This window comes from Plasmodium gonderi, assembly GCF_002157705.1.
Source record: "Plasmodium gonderi DNA, contig: Pgo-contig_167, whole genome shotgun sequence".
In the NCBI taxonomy this organism is placed as follows: domain Eukaryota; phylum Apicomplexa; class Aconoidasida; order Haemosporida; family Plasmodiidae; genus Plasmodium; species Plasmodium gonderi.
In genome coordinates, this window is record NW_021629087.1 from 14,859 (window position 1) to 31,877 (window position 17,019).

A 17,019-nucleotide genomic window follows, 5' to 3' on the forward strand; every position below is an offset into this window, starting at 1 on the left:
AGACTAAAACCATGATCTATAAAGAACAGTGGATGCCTTTAGGCTTATATTTTAACAAGAATACTAGAACCCTGTCTATCTAAGCACTAGGTTTATGTTTTTTAATTATTCCTTAAAATATTCAAGAACACATTCTATATATCACAAATAGTTACTACCATATTATAATTAAAATTCGTGATTATTTTATTCCAATTTTTCATTACATCAATTGTTTAATTTTAAAAAAAACTAAATAATATTTCCTAAAATCATGTATAATCTTTTTTAAATTTTGGAATATATATTTCAGTAAATTTCTTTCATTTTATCAATCAATCTAAAGATATGTATAATCATATTTTATATAGAAAAATATATTGTCGGACAGAATTATAATAATAAGAACTATAAAAATATTACAAGCGCATGTATAAATTTCCATTATATATATACATATTTATACATATGTGGCTTTGTAATACTATTATGTTTATATTATTTTAGTATAAAAACGTATATTCATTAATTTCTAAATGCATAAAAATCATGTATGTTGCTAATGAAGGAAAAAGCCATTGGAAGTATTACTGTAAAAATATTATGAGAAAATTTCGATGTATAACTAATTCAGTTGTGGAAGATATATGCTGTGAGAATTTGCAATATTTATATGATATATTTCATACAGCTGATGAGTTTCTCATTGTATAATGCTGCTATAAAATACTTGTATTGTTGGATCCATAAGAATAAGGCTGAGGATATTAGAAAAATCAAGGATTCTTATGAGGAAGTGTTTAAAATAGCCTGTACAAGAAATCGAATTTTTCCTTTTGATGTGTTTAAGGAAAATAATGATATTCTTAATTTGGAAATACTTAAAGATTTGTATGATATGAGTATAGAGTTTAGTAATATGGAAAATCATGATTCATGTAATTGTGATGGAGACAAATACCATTGTGCTAAAAAGAGCAATGATATATATAATCGGCTTAGGAATGTTTTGAATCAAATATTTTCCTGATTTATATATATATTTGATAAATATTAGGACAAAATTTAATCAACAAGCATAAGTAAGACAGTGTGACATACGTTTACCCAATATATTATCATATGCTCATATAAAAATATTAGTAGTTTCTACATCAATTCCTATTGTTATAATATTATTAATATCGTTTTTTCATTTTTTATATATGAGGTTAATAATATGTAAGTTTATACTACAGAATAATTGTTAATTTATCAAAGAAATATATATACATTTAAAATATTAAATTTTCAATTTAATATATATATTTTTTTTATTAGTAGAGCACATATGGTTAACACTTGCAACTTACTGTAAAAATGGTAAGAAATGTATTTAAAAAAACATATGTAGATTACGATACAGAGCATTCATATGATACATATGGCAATAATTCATATAATAGGATATAAAATGTTCTATTAAATTCTGCTTACTGATACGAATATATATATATTTACAAGAATATATTTCATATAAATAATATATAAGTGTGAGAAATTAAATCTTTTTTAGATTGGTTGTATTCATTTGTAGATATGCAAATGAAATACTGTTTATAATACATTAAAAAAGATATAGAATGATTGGTAATTTTAATGTAATTATGGTACAAATAATAGAATGAAAAATGCTAATAAAATATTGATTAGTTCATGATGAATAACTAAATATAAAAAACATATATTTTATAAATTCTTCTTTTTAATATTCTGTATTTTCGTGATATATAATTTTTTTTTGTTGTTAAGTGGAATATCGTAAATATAATAAATTATTACAATTAAAATATAAATTTTACATATATATAATTGTATTATATTATATGACATTATAAAAAAAAGAATGCATAAGTATTAAATAAAAATAATCAAAATGTATTTTTATAATATTCATGTGAAGTTATTTTACAAAGTATGCTATTTTCCCCCAAATTTATGATGACAATATGTCAAATTTTATTAAATATAAGTTTCCTTAGATAAATTGTAAGACATGTATACTAATATAACATTTATTCTTATATCTTAATTTATATTAATAAATATGCATTCTTATATAACAAAATATAAATTTTTTGGACATAAATCATATCTTTTTATATATTATGAATTATATTAGGTAATGTTTATAAATAAATAACATATAATTGCTCTATATATACTCTTTCCTATTTTTTTCAATGCTATATTAGTAAAAAATAACATCTACTATTAATAGAAAATTTGTTACTAGAGTAAAAAATTGCGTAGATAATACGTGTATCATTGAATATAAAATAAATATATACAGATAATGAAATGTTTGTTCATTTTAGTTGTTGTAATAAAGCTAATAAAGCATTCATAGATATTTTTTTGGTTTCTTTTAAATTCTTATTTTTTATTTTTAAGGTAAAATATATTTAAACAAGTAAATACATCATATTGCAAATGGTAATAATATAATGTAGAATATAATTAATCCATATGAAATTAGCATTTTAACTAGGATAATTTTTACGTATCTAAATTTAAAAAATATAATATAATAATTATTATAACTATTATGTGTTCCTAATGTTATTTCATAATAACTTAAGAATAATTATATTCTCTATAAATTATTTTTTCTTATGTTATGTACATAAAATACTGTTACATGAAAAAATGTTCTTTTATGTATTCATGCATCATACACTTTTTTTATTTTATATATTTTTTAAATTATATTTTCCTATAATAAAGTTTTTTCATTATATATAAATTAGATAAATTTGAATATGTATAGCCCCCTTAATCCTCGATTAGTGTAAATTAATAATGAGAATGTGTTTTCACACTTTTAAGATAAAAACACAGGGATTTTTAAAATAACATATGATGAATCTATTTTTTTAAGATATTGTACATTGTGGGATCTAATTTGTTTTCTTTAATTCCTTATTTTTCCATAATAGGAATATAGTTATCTATAATATGAAGGATTAATTATATACATTCATGTATAAATAGCAAAGATCAATAAATAAAAGAATTTATTGCATTGGATTAGGAAGGATATGTATGTACAAGAACCTTTTAAAAAATATTTTTTATAACATAATTTACATTGTGTATTTTTATCTTCATTGTTTAATATATATATAACCTCTCACTGTTTAAACAAAAAATATAATGCAGCTCGAATATTCATACTTTTTGCAATTATACTTTACATTTGTTACAAATATAATAGTGTTTAATAGAAATAGAAAAAAAATATAAGTTCTACTTATATATTACCTTCATTAGTGAAACACATATTTTATAAAATATTATAAATTTTCTTATAAAATATACATTTTAACAATATAAATAACATTATTTACTTGGAATTATATGCTATGGTATATGTGTAAAATATATTCTTACATATATGTTGCATAAATAATAATATGATTAATAATTATTATTGTTCAAAATATTAAATATATTTGTTTCTTTATTTATTTGATTTTTGCGTATACATAAAAGTAATAAAAATATAACAATATTTTATCAAACCTAATCAACATGTAAAAATATATTACATAAGTATTTCTATGCTAATAAATATAATAACAAAAATAAATGATTATAAAAATTATTATTCAAATAATTTTATCTTTTATGATTATTCATATTAGAGTTATATTTTATACTACATTAAGAAATATATTTATTTATTTTATTAAAAATATAATTTTACATATATTTCATTATACATTATATACATAATATATTTTATGTATAGAATTGATAATGTTCTCCAGATAATATATAAAAAGAATCTTAGAGAATTTTAAATTTATTTATATTTAAGACACAGCTAAGTTAATATCAACTGTTTTAAAGAATTGACTATATAAGAAGCAATATATATTTAGGACTTTATTATCATAAAAAATTAATGATATATATATATTAATAAATTTACTTTTTACTAAATAATGAATACATAATATGTATTATTACGCTTTTAAAGAATATTTTTTATGTACAAATATATACATTATTAATATAGGTATTTATTAATATTTCTTTTAATATTGTTTAATTAATGCAAAATTTTGTGATATAAATATAATAGAAAATATATGTTTATATATTATATATACTTTATATTTTATTATTCCCTTAATATATAATATAGAATTACGAAAAATTTTATTTGTAATATGAATATTTTACCATGTATCAAATATTTATGCTTAAATTTGGAAATTCTAAATATATTTATTATTTATAAAAATATATGTGTTTCATTAGGAGTCTTTTAATACATATATTAAATTATAATTGTAATTTAGATATATATAAATTGACTGATAATTACATTATATTGCCTTTTAAAAAAGATAAATTTCTATGGAACACTTAAAATTTTATGTATTTTAATTGAATATATTACAGATATAAAATAATCAGAATTATATATATATATTCTATAAAAAATTCCAGTTATAATAACCTTTCTATAAAGAAAATGTATGTTTTTGTCTCTATGTAAAAGTTATATTATTTTTAAATGATATTTATATATATATTCATATTCATATTAAATATATATATAAGTCAGGAGCAGAGTGGTAAAACAAATAGATATGAAGAATATAAATGTAATAACAAAATTTAATTCTATTTATCACTCTAAATTTTGATACGTATAGAGAATTTATGAATAATATTAAGAAAAATATAATGTATATAATATGTATAAGTAATATATTTAACAGTTATAAGAAATATACCTGAATAAACTATTAAATAGTTATATATATATACGAAATATTAAGAAAAAAATTAATATATGTTAATTATTAAAACTTTACTATATGATTTTGACTTTTTTTTATGTTATTTTATATTATATTTTTGCAAATTCTTCTTATACATGTAGTATAAATGTTAGCACTGGAACCTAAATACTTATTCATTTTTTAATTATCATAATATTGGATAAAAATTTTTTTTTACATATATATTTTTTAAACTCCATGCTTATAAAAGGTATATAAATTAATAATTACATTTCTAATGGAATATTTTTATGTAATATACTTATTAAACATTATTTTGTAATAACGTATTTTTTGAAAGCATATTATTATTAAGTCTACGCATTACGTGCTACGGTAATATACATTTTTATATATTTTACAAATATTGAATATACATAGTGTAGAAGAGATATGTAAAACATAAATACTAGAATAATAGTCATCGGTCAAATTATATATATTATGCTAAATATGCTTTACATTTATAAAATGTATAGATGTACAACAATATATATGACATTTAATTGAAATTTTAATATAATTATAGTAATAAATTTATATAATTAAATGTGATTACATATATTTCTTTAATTGATATAAAAATATAATTCTATAATAATTATTGTTTTACACATTTAATTATGTTATATACTAAATTTGATATATTAATTGTGTATGTGTCATCCCGTGCATAATCTTAATAGCTTTTTATTATGGTATTTTATATAAAAACTTTAGATTTGCTCATATAATTAATGTATTGCTTTTATATGATTTACGTATCCATGATATTAAAAGATACATTTATTACAAATTATAGCTTAATTATAAGTATAAAATAAAATTAAATTATAAAGAGTTTTTTGTATAAAAATTTTGTAATATAAAATAATTAAAATCTAGAATTTATTTTATTATATTGTATTTGTTCAAGTTTCTATGTTCTGTTAAGCTAAATTGTAGAACTAAAATATTTATTTTATATTATTATGTAATATATAAGTTTCTTTTTTTAATTAAATGCATAAAAGCATAATTACATTATAAATTTTATGTTTTATAAATATATTAATAATATTATAGACAATTATACTTCTTCCTATATTTTTAATTACAATATATTGTATTTGTCAATGCATATTTATAGATTCTTTATTTACTCTAATTTTTTTATAAAATGTGTATCTGTGGTTTATTATATGGTAATATTGAATAAATTCATAATATTTATTAATTAAATTAGAAAATTATAAGAATATAATTTTAAGTTAATCATTATTCTAAATTATCAATCTTCAAATATATATTAATTCTTAGCTACATATAATCATCTTCATAATTACGCTATATATTAGTCAATGTCACTTAATGTGATTTGTTATTACAGCAACTTTTTGTGGGACTGGTCAATTGAGTTATATAATATATTATGTTTACTTTGAATTACATTTTTTTGTGACTCTTCAAATAAATTCATTAACTCGTAATGTTTCTTATTTTTTATATTCCATATATATTTTAACTTTTTTCTCCTTGGCCTTAAGTATGAACCAAAAACAGTATACTGATAATTATGAAAAAATATAATATTTCTCTGATGAATGCATTAAATATATATTATATGTGTATTATAAAATATATTATAAATATTTACTGAGTAAACGTTTAATTAAATAAATTTATTTTTAACATTATACAAGATGAATATAATTATTAATACGGAAAAAATTAAAACACCCGTGCTTGTCCACGTCAATGGAGATGTAGTATCTCCTAATAGTGCTTCAGCTTTCGTCGTGTTTATCGGTGGTATCATCAAGGTATACTTCAATAATTCTTTATCACATTTGTAAGTATTATTTCACAAATATTCATGAAAATCGTTTTTAAATTTATCCAGTTCTTCCTGAATACTACTGTAATTATTTTTTTTATCATTATTAATAATTTCCTCATATTTCTTTACACATGAACTAACGTCATGTTGTATAACATTTTTCTCTTCTTTTAATTTTTTAAAATCCTTATATAATTCGTCAAACGTATAGAATATATCATATATGGTATCATTCATTAATGATACATATTCTTTACATACATCCGGTATTCGTATTCCTGTTTGCTGTATGTATCTATGAGTTCTTTGTGAAAATCATCAAACGAATTAACTTTAGGACTTTTATTCATTTCTTCACATTTCAGTTAGTAGATATAAAAATTACAATATGGTTTTCTATCATTTTCATTTTTATGTTTTATTTCATGTAAATAAAGACCAAGATTTAAACATGGTGCATAAAAAACGTTATTGTGTTGTTTACGAGGAGTAAATTGTGCACTAATATCATTGCGAAGCCCATTTATTGCTTGATATACATCTCGTCCATACATATTGAATTTAACTGTAGAATAATATTCCTTACATGTAGGAAAAATATCCTTAAAAGTTAACTAGAATTGAAAATTGTAGTACATATAAATGTTTTACACTTAAAAAAATATATTTTTCTTTGATTTTCATAAATAAGAAAATTTTAATATGTAGTAATATGAATTATATTTTTAATAATTTGTAGAAACATACTTGAGCTTTAGATATTTGTGTATTACCCATTATATATTATAATTAATTCGAAAAAAAAATTATATTTATTTATATAATTTATAATGAAAAAAAATAATGCAGTAATTATTATTTATATTACATTTATTATTCTTATTAATTTATAAATATAATAATTGTTTTAAATTTTCATTTTTATATTTTAAAATATTAATATATAAATTGTACATATTACATAAATGTTTAGGTGTTTATATATAGGATTCAATAATAGAATTTTAGTATTCCTGTTTTAAATTTTATGATTTGTGTTTTTTTTCTTAGTTATCTAGATCAATACTTATATATAATGTTATGCAGTCTGTATTTAATGTTTCTATATCCGTACCTACAGAATTTTATATTTATTATTTGGGGATTAACATAAAGAGTAAATGCATTATATAATTTTTCATATTATTATATACAATATTAATAGACATTTCATAATATATACTATTATTTTTTTATATATAATTTGTGTAATTGTTTTTTCCATCAAGATTATTGATAATAATATAAATATATTTTTAATTCTTACGTAATATGATTCTAGGAATGATATTTTTACACATAGAATTAATTATTATTATATTTTATTTTCAAATGATATGTCCCACTTTATTCATCACATTTCAGATTTATTATAAAATTTGTTTTTTACTTTTTGTTTAAACTGATTTTAAAGTTTTTTATTTTATTCAAAGAATATATTTTGTTAAATATCTAAATGATATACGCTTGTACTATTACTGCTCAAATGTTTAGAGGAAAAAAATTACATAGGTTAATTAAATTTACATAATAACGCATATTTATTTACGCAATAATGTATATATGTATATATGTTTGTTTATATAATTCTATTATATAGTTTAATGTGAACTAATATATATATTTACATAATTGTTCTAAACAAACAATATCACTATTTATGATCATATATGTACAATTATAATTTATTATTTATATATATTAAAATGGATTTTTTTTTGTAAAGGAATCATTGATATTCTTCTTAAATACATATTGAATAATGGAATGAAATGTTCCTTGAATATAATTCTATATTTTATTTTTTATTTATAGTAATATATAAAATATATATAAAAATTTATTATTACAAGAATATGAATAATTTTAGGGAAGGTATGTAATTATTTTGATTTATATTATGAATAGATTTAAACAATAAATTTACGATGAAACGCGATTTATTAAGGACAAAAATTATTAATTTTATATGTAACATTTAAAACTTAAGGGATTTGTAAAAATTTTTTTTGTAGTAAAGTTTAAAATAGTACTATATTACATAATTTTGATAACATAAGTGTTTTTCTATATAAATTTTTTTTTTTGGAATATCCATGCGCATTGGAGAAGTTTTTAATATATTTATTATGAGTCGTTAAGAAACAAGCTATTAATTCTTTAATATATCTTCAAATGAATTCAACAAATAATATTCTATTTAATTGATATATTTTTTGAAAGATTAATTATAATATATATTTTTTTATAAAGGAAACATCTATATATAAATTTAATACAATCTATGTTTTATCATTTATATAAACAAAAGCTTCTTCACTGATATTTTATTTTTTATATATAATAATTTAAAAAAATTTTAAATTTATAAATATCATATATTTAATTTTTAGTAACAATAAGATTTTGAATATTTTTAATGAGTTACTATGGTTTTTTTGAATCTGTGTATATTCCTAGACATGAATTATTGGGAAAAACGTGATATATGAAAGGGGCTATATATAAATATATTTATATATAGTTTGTACTGGTTTGGAGATAACCGAATACAAAAAATATGTTCAACTTGTTTTTATATGATTATGAGAATGTACAGTACATAAAATAAGTTTTTTTTTTATAGGTACATAATTTTATATTGTAAAAAGGTAAAAGGCAATATATTAAAAGGCTTAACTTGTTCTATGAAAAAACTTATTTCACATAATATAAGTATTAGAAGATCAAGCACAATAGCTAATGAAGATAATAACATATAAAATGTTATAAATTATACTTTTTTATTTTTTATTTCATAAATACTTTCATTATAATAATAATACCTATATTGCTTTGGAATTATGAACACACATTATTCATGCTGAACTAAATAACGAGATCATATTTTATAACTTATGGACAAGGTATTTCAAAAATATAGTTAATAACCTTTATAAAATAATATTATATATAAATTACAGAGATATTTATTCTGTATTCAACGATAGAAATTTACATGTCATAAATGCTGTAAATTATTAAAAAAGAGAGAATACAAATTAAATATAACGTGTGATTATAATTTTGTAAATATATTTTTAATCTAATTTAATATGGATGATTTTATAATTTATGTCACAAAATAAAAAATTTTATATTTCCTTGATTTATCCAAATTAAACAATACAAGAATCTGAAGTTGAACTTAAAATATAAGTGATTATACATCGTTGTTTATATTTTTTTTGTTATTGTATTTTTGTAGTTTAAAATATTATCTTTAAGAAAAATTATTGAGTATAATAATATTCATAACGTATACTTTTATGTGAATAAAAGAATTTTAGTGTTTTTTAATGTTTGTCATGTTTGTATGTGCACAAAATAAACACGTATTTAATATATGGAAATATTTGTTCTTACAAAAACTTATATAAAATTCATTTTTATATTTGTCAATAATATTGCATATATATGTACTGAAATACTTATTCTTTCTTAGTTATACATATTATCTATAGACAGATGATAGTGGTATAAATATATTATTTTTGTTTTTACATAATATGAAATTCTAACATACCTTATAATTTTCTTCATCAGAAGAAACATTTTTATTTTTTCATATTAGGTACACATTTTTACAACCATCATACATTTATAAAAAGTAGTTACTTCTTAACACATCTCATATTATTGGATTTATTAAAAAATACTTTTTTTTATTATAATGATGATTTATTAAATTTTTTATTTTTAAATAAAACCTGGAAGCCATGTTTTTGGTAATACTTACCTATTACCCAATCACCAATTTGCAAAAATTATTAATCAGTACTTTTCAGAATATAAATATATATGAACTAGTCACTTTTAAATTTATTTAACATATGCATATAAGTAAATTCTTGAATTCAGTAACTACTAGAGAATTGTTATTGTAATTGTTTTTAAATCTGAGAAAGCGTGTATATTATATTGTAAGAAAATTTATTTTGTAACCTTTTATGTATTAATACATATATCCGATATATTTTTTATTTTATCATTGTAGATAGAACTTGAAATATTATAACTGTCTATAGTGGTATTTTTAAATATTTTTTTTGATATTATTAAGTACACATAAAACAAATCTATCAATAAAAGGATCGATATTATGCTACATAAAAATAATATAGTTTTAGATAAGTTTATCATTTCTGCAATGCATAATTTTCTAAATTTAAACATTGAAAAATTATCGTATTGTTATACAGCGGTTTCATCCTTTTTTTCATAGAACTGTTATAAGTATATACAAGTACAATAAGATCTAAATCCACATGTGGAAAAAATAATTATTAAATAGGGAAAATACAATGGAATACAACATTATAAATATTTTTTTACTTAACATACTTGTAGTATATATATGTACATACATTTAAGAGAAATAAAAATGTGAACTATATATATATGAATAAGAAGAAAATTTACATATATATAAAAGAAAAATAATTCTAATTGTAAACAATGGTGAACATTGAAAAATAGTTTATGAAATGGTATATCAAAGAAATAACTCTAATTATATTTAATATATTTTAAATATATAAATACAATATTAATCCTATGCTAATTATTACAGCTATTTTGTTATTATTATGAGAATTTATTTTATAATTATTATAAATCATTTTATATTAATTAGAATATTACATAAGTAACATATTATATTAAATATCATTGCACCATTAATTATATAATTATTAGTGTTCCATAATATTTTATCACAGTTATGCTTTTTGATATAGAAGCAATGTTATAAAAAAAATAAAAATATAATTTGTACCGTTTAAGGATTATTTCATCGTATAATTAATAAATAATATATCTGTTAATTTGAAGTGTTATTTAAAAATGTAAGAAAATTCTATTAGCTTATTACCCTATATTATATTAACTGCAACATTGTATGCAAAAAAATTTGAATATAATTAAATTCTTCTTAATAATAATATTACATAGAATGTACTACATTGAATTATATAAAAGAATATGAAAATTGAATATATAACTAATATATATTTTTATCAGATGATAATTTAATTCTTATTGATATATGAAAATAATGTAGATTATATATTTGCAAAAATTAATATATCATTCTATTTTTATATTTATAACAATTATTCATTAAAGAGAACAATGTTATATATAATTTACCACACAGAAAATTTTTTACGAGGATCTTATTATAATTTCATTATTAAGGATAGTGAGTATATATGTTTATTTACTTATATAATATATAGACATTCTTTTATCATTATTACAATTAATTCAACATTACAAATACAATTTATACATGTTAAAAATATTTTTATTTATTACACAAATTATGTATATAATGTAATATTTTATTTAAGATAGGATAATTTTGTATTGTTATTATGGCTCATGTGAATGAAATATATATAATTCTCTTAGATAATATTCTGCATTATATGACTTATTCTAAAGGAGCTAATAAAAATTATATGTTTTTATAGAATTCGCATAATACCATAATTGTAATGTGCTCAAACTTCATTTCACGTTTTATAATTTACATATAATGAAATTATTCTCTAAAAAAATAATATATGTATTATAGTTACCATTATGAATTATAGTCAGAAAAATTTATTTCATATTTACTTATATAATGAGTTTTCAATTTTTTTGAGCAAGTTATATAAATTATAATATAATTTCTTGTGTTATTAATTTTCTTATATAATTAAATTTTATTTATTTATATAATTGATAAAAGATATTGAATATTCATGTAGTTTTTTATTTCCTATTCGAAATATTACACTTGTGATATTGGAAATATTGATTTCTAAAAGAAATAATAAGAATGAAATATTAGATTTGTAAGAAATCATAAAAAATGTAATAAATTCATTAATAATCCCAAACATAAAAGTAAAAGAAATATGTTATATTATTTATTTTATAAAAAATTAAAATATTATTTTCTAAATAATTTATATATCACTACAAATTAATAATTACTAAAAATATGTTACAAGATAACATACAATATAAATAGAAATTAATATTAAATATAATATATTTACAGAGGTATATAAAAAAATATCTTTCTATATAATTGCTAGACACTATTAAAAATAGCATAAATAAAAATTTTGGAAAAATATAATTTTCTTAATTATTGTAAAATAATAAAAATAATAACTTCCAACACTATATATAATCTTTATAAATATTGTATTATTACTTTTGTGCTCGTTTATAATGTTTGTACATATAAAAGAAAAAACATTAAGTGAATTAAAGTGAACACAAATATTAAGAATAGTTGTTTATTTTATTTATTGTTTTTGCCTTTATATATATATTTTATTAATTTACAATATGTCTTATAACAGTATTAAATACTTTACATTATAAAATTATATATATCATTGTGGTAATGTTATTAATGTACATATGTAATATTATAAAGTATAATATATCTCATGAAGTTCCAATTTATATGTAGCAATAATATATATATTGAGTATTTTTACGTGCATACTTATATATATTTCCTAAAAATCTTCTAAACAACCTGAAACCTAAAACGATATTTCATTTAATTTATTATACCTTGTGATTATTTTATTATAGTTGTGTTTCATATATTATAACATAAATATATATTTATTGTTATTTAGTATTCGTATTAAATTTCAACAATATATATATTTTTTGTCTTTTGTGCATTTACAAAAAAGAATGATACCATTATGCAATAATAAGCATGATAGGGCCATTAAATACATTAATAATTCAAAAAAAAAATAGAATATCAATATTTGCTTATTAATTTATATTTATAGGAAATATAACATATATAATTAATAATGTAATTATTCTTATATTTTTAACATAGTATTTTATAACATATAATTATTAAAACATTTTTTTATCAAGTAATATACATATAATGTCAGGAGGAAAAAATATGTCGCAATATGTATGTTTCTATTTTTATTAAAATTATGCTATTTTTAAAATCCAATAAAAAAATATATTTATATACATATAATTTAATTATTTTATAAATATTATGATTTTTATTTCAGTCATTTCTTGAAGATATATTTCCTACATGCGCTGATGATTATAATTCAGCTACTACAAATGGGGTTTCTGAAAGTTTGGATGAAAGATTCACTAGTATGTGTAAACAAATCCGTGATTCTATAGTGCCTAATGAATTAAGTGAGAGTGAAAAAAAATTATTTGATTTAGGTTGCCTTGATATTTTAGTCTATTTAGATCGTATCAAAAATATAATTACTGAACAGGGTGATACAGAAACTTATGTTAATTTAAGTTGTAATTATTTCTTTTACAAACTGAAATTTCTTATGAATTCATGTAAACTTAAATGTAGCACAATAAACACTTGTTATGAAGAAATGAGAAAAATTATGAATGGTAAACCTGATTATGAACATGCTTTTGATGTATGTGTGAATAAAGATATATACCAGGGAATCCTTAATGAAAATATATTTGGAATGATGACATATATTGATTTTGCATTTTATTCACTTTATCTTTTAAAAAGAAAAACAGAATATAGTAACATACAGAAGGCAACGCATTTAAGTAATATTAAGACACTTTTATCAAAATTTAAAAGAGATGGTAATGTTTCCAGTTCGATTATTCAAATGATACAGCTTGATTACGATAGAATTATCCAGGAAACGAGAACACAATTGGATAATACAGATTATCAAATATCTCAGAATATGTACGGCACAAAATCAGTACAAGTCATGGGAAATGAATTACCAGAAATGATAGTAATTGAGGAGGATAATGCCATAAGTAAAGAAATAATTACAACATTAATTGTTTCAATATTTGCAATAATGATAATTATATTCATAGGATATAAGGTTAAAATAAGTTTTACATATCAAATATATATTGTCACAATGTATAATACGTACAATTTTGAAATTCTTATATTAAACAATTGACATATTCTTAAATACATAATTTTTTTTTTAACAGTACAGAGCTCACATACCATTTTTAAAACAAAAAGCAAAGAATATAATGAAGATGAAGAATAAACAAAATGAGAATATTAACTCATTTGCTACACTTGAAGGAATATACAATTATTCAATTGATAATAAATATAGTCTATCATATAGCTTATAAGTATGTTAATATACATGTAATAACATGTAATATAGTTGACTAATTTTTTTTATAAGTACAATAAAATATATTATCCTAATGTGATAAATATGAAAAAAAACGTTGAGCGTTCAAACATAAGTTTAATTATTCGAAATATTCTGTTCGAACTTCAGGGTTTTTATTTTTTTGTAATGAGTCAATTGTACATATTAGTGTGTGCCATAAGGGTATAATAGTTTTACATAATTATTATACTGCGTTAATAATTAGTTGACTATTTCTTATAAGTTATATAATATTATTATACATATTATTTTCCATTTCCTGTATATTCTACTATATTTTTATATTTTATACTATTATTTTTATAGAAAATATAATTTATGTTTTATTTTAAATATATATAATGTATGTTTTTAAATTATTTTTATAGTATTTTTTATAATGATTAAATAATTATTGTAATTATAAAATTAATATGTATAATAGTTGTTATATATATTAGAATTTTATTCTTAATGAAACAGATTAAACACGTTATAACTAATATATTTAATTTTATACAGTTCAAATAATATATAAGATTGGAAAAGTTATTTTAATAAATATAATAACATCCAATTTAATAGTATATAATTTGGTTACATAAATTTATTATGTACATATTTATTTACTTTTTATTTATTTCTTTTTATAATTTATACATGAATGCTCTTTTTTTTTGTTTTAATTATGCTAAAAAAAAAATACATGTTACTAATAGAGAATATGGTATTTTATATTATGTGGAAAAAAATAACAATCAATAGTGTTTATAAATACTTACAATACTATTAGACTTAACATAATAATAGGAAAAAAACACTATAACTTATGTCCATATTTTAAATGATATACTTCTGAATTTTATATATTTCAATTCTTATATTTTTGTTACATATATGTGCATCTTTATAATATATATCTCCAATATGCTTAAAAGAGATATACAATATTAATATATTAATATACTTTAAAGCATTATAATATGTGTATATTTAAACCCTTATATATTTTATCATCATTTTTTCAAAAATATAGCAATATATGACATGCTATAATTTTTCTATTTTATTATGTGTTTATATATTCATTATAATTGTGTAATTTATTGAAAAATATATTAAATATTATTTTGACACTAAATTAGTTTTTTAATTTTTAATAAAAAATAATGTATTTTCGAAGTTTGTGAATTATTATATAGCTAAAATTCTAATGGATATAATATATCTTCAGAACATGCAGAGGTTCGATTTATATTAAAAACTATATAACCTAATTGCATATAATTATATTAATGATCATATAATTACATTAAAATAATGATTTATAATATCTATTTCAAAACATTCATCTATGCTTTCTTCTAGGAACATAATAATTCTGTTGAAAAATGCATTTGAAACGATTATATGAAAATAATTTTTACTGAGGATTAAATAAGGAAACTCAAAGAATTATATGATATATTCTTGATAGATAATATTTCAGGTGACAATAATATATGCACTAGGAAATACAGATTTAACTGTGCTAAGAGATGTTTGATATATATGTATAATATAAAGTGTGAAATAAATTAATAAGAAACATGATTTTTATAACACATTAGATCATATTAGATATAAAAGGATAAAAGAATTATATAGTGTTGCAAATCATTTTCCAATATTAGCTTATTTTTAAAGAAATAATATATGTTACCTTACTTTAATTATAATCATTATAATAATAAAAAATTATTTTTTGTTATTTATTTTGTATAAGTATATTATTAATATTATATATATATATTTATAATTAATACACCTTTTTCGACTTTACATGGTCAAAACAAAATAACATTTTAAATAATTCCTTTTTCATATGTATTATATGTTCTGTTTATGTTATTTATTGTAAAATAGAAGTATCTAATATAAGTAGCCTTAGTTCTTATATATTATATTGTTGATAGAATAATATATAAATTGGTATTCTTGTTAAATTTTAATTTGTTATAAATTCAAAAAACTATTTTTTATTATAATATGCAAAAAATTATTTCTATATACATAATAAGGTTAAAAAACTAATATTATTATAACACGAAGAAAATTAGGAAATTTGCACCTATTT

At 18.4% G+C, this 17,019-nt stretch overlaps 2 protein-coding genes across 2 annotated transcripts; both read left to right on the top strand.

The window, feature by feature from the left end:
* Positions 1–541: 541 nt before the first annotated feature.
* On the top strand, positions 542–1,229 carry PGO_001610 (variable surface protein; the record flags this gene model as incomplete). Its single annotated transcript, XM_028690978.1, has 3 exons — positions 542–571; positions 671–985; positions 1,071–1,229. The coding sequence occupies 3 exons, from the start codon at positions 542–544 to the stop codon at positions 1,227–1,229; spliced, it is 504 nt and encodes a 167-aa protein (XP_028546779.1).
* Positions 1,230–13,639: 12,410 nt separating this feature from the next.
* On the top strand, positions 13,640–14,877 carry PGO_001615 (variable surface protein; the record flags this gene model as incomplete). Its single annotated transcript, XM_028690979.1, has 3 exons — positions 13,640–13,669; positions 13,779–14,606; positions 14,725–14,877. 3 exons carry the CDS (start codon positions 13,640–13,642, stop codon positions 14,875–14,877), a joined length of 1,011 nt encoding a protein of 336 aa, XP_028546780.1.
* Positions 14,878–17,019: the final 2,142 nt, after the last annotated feature.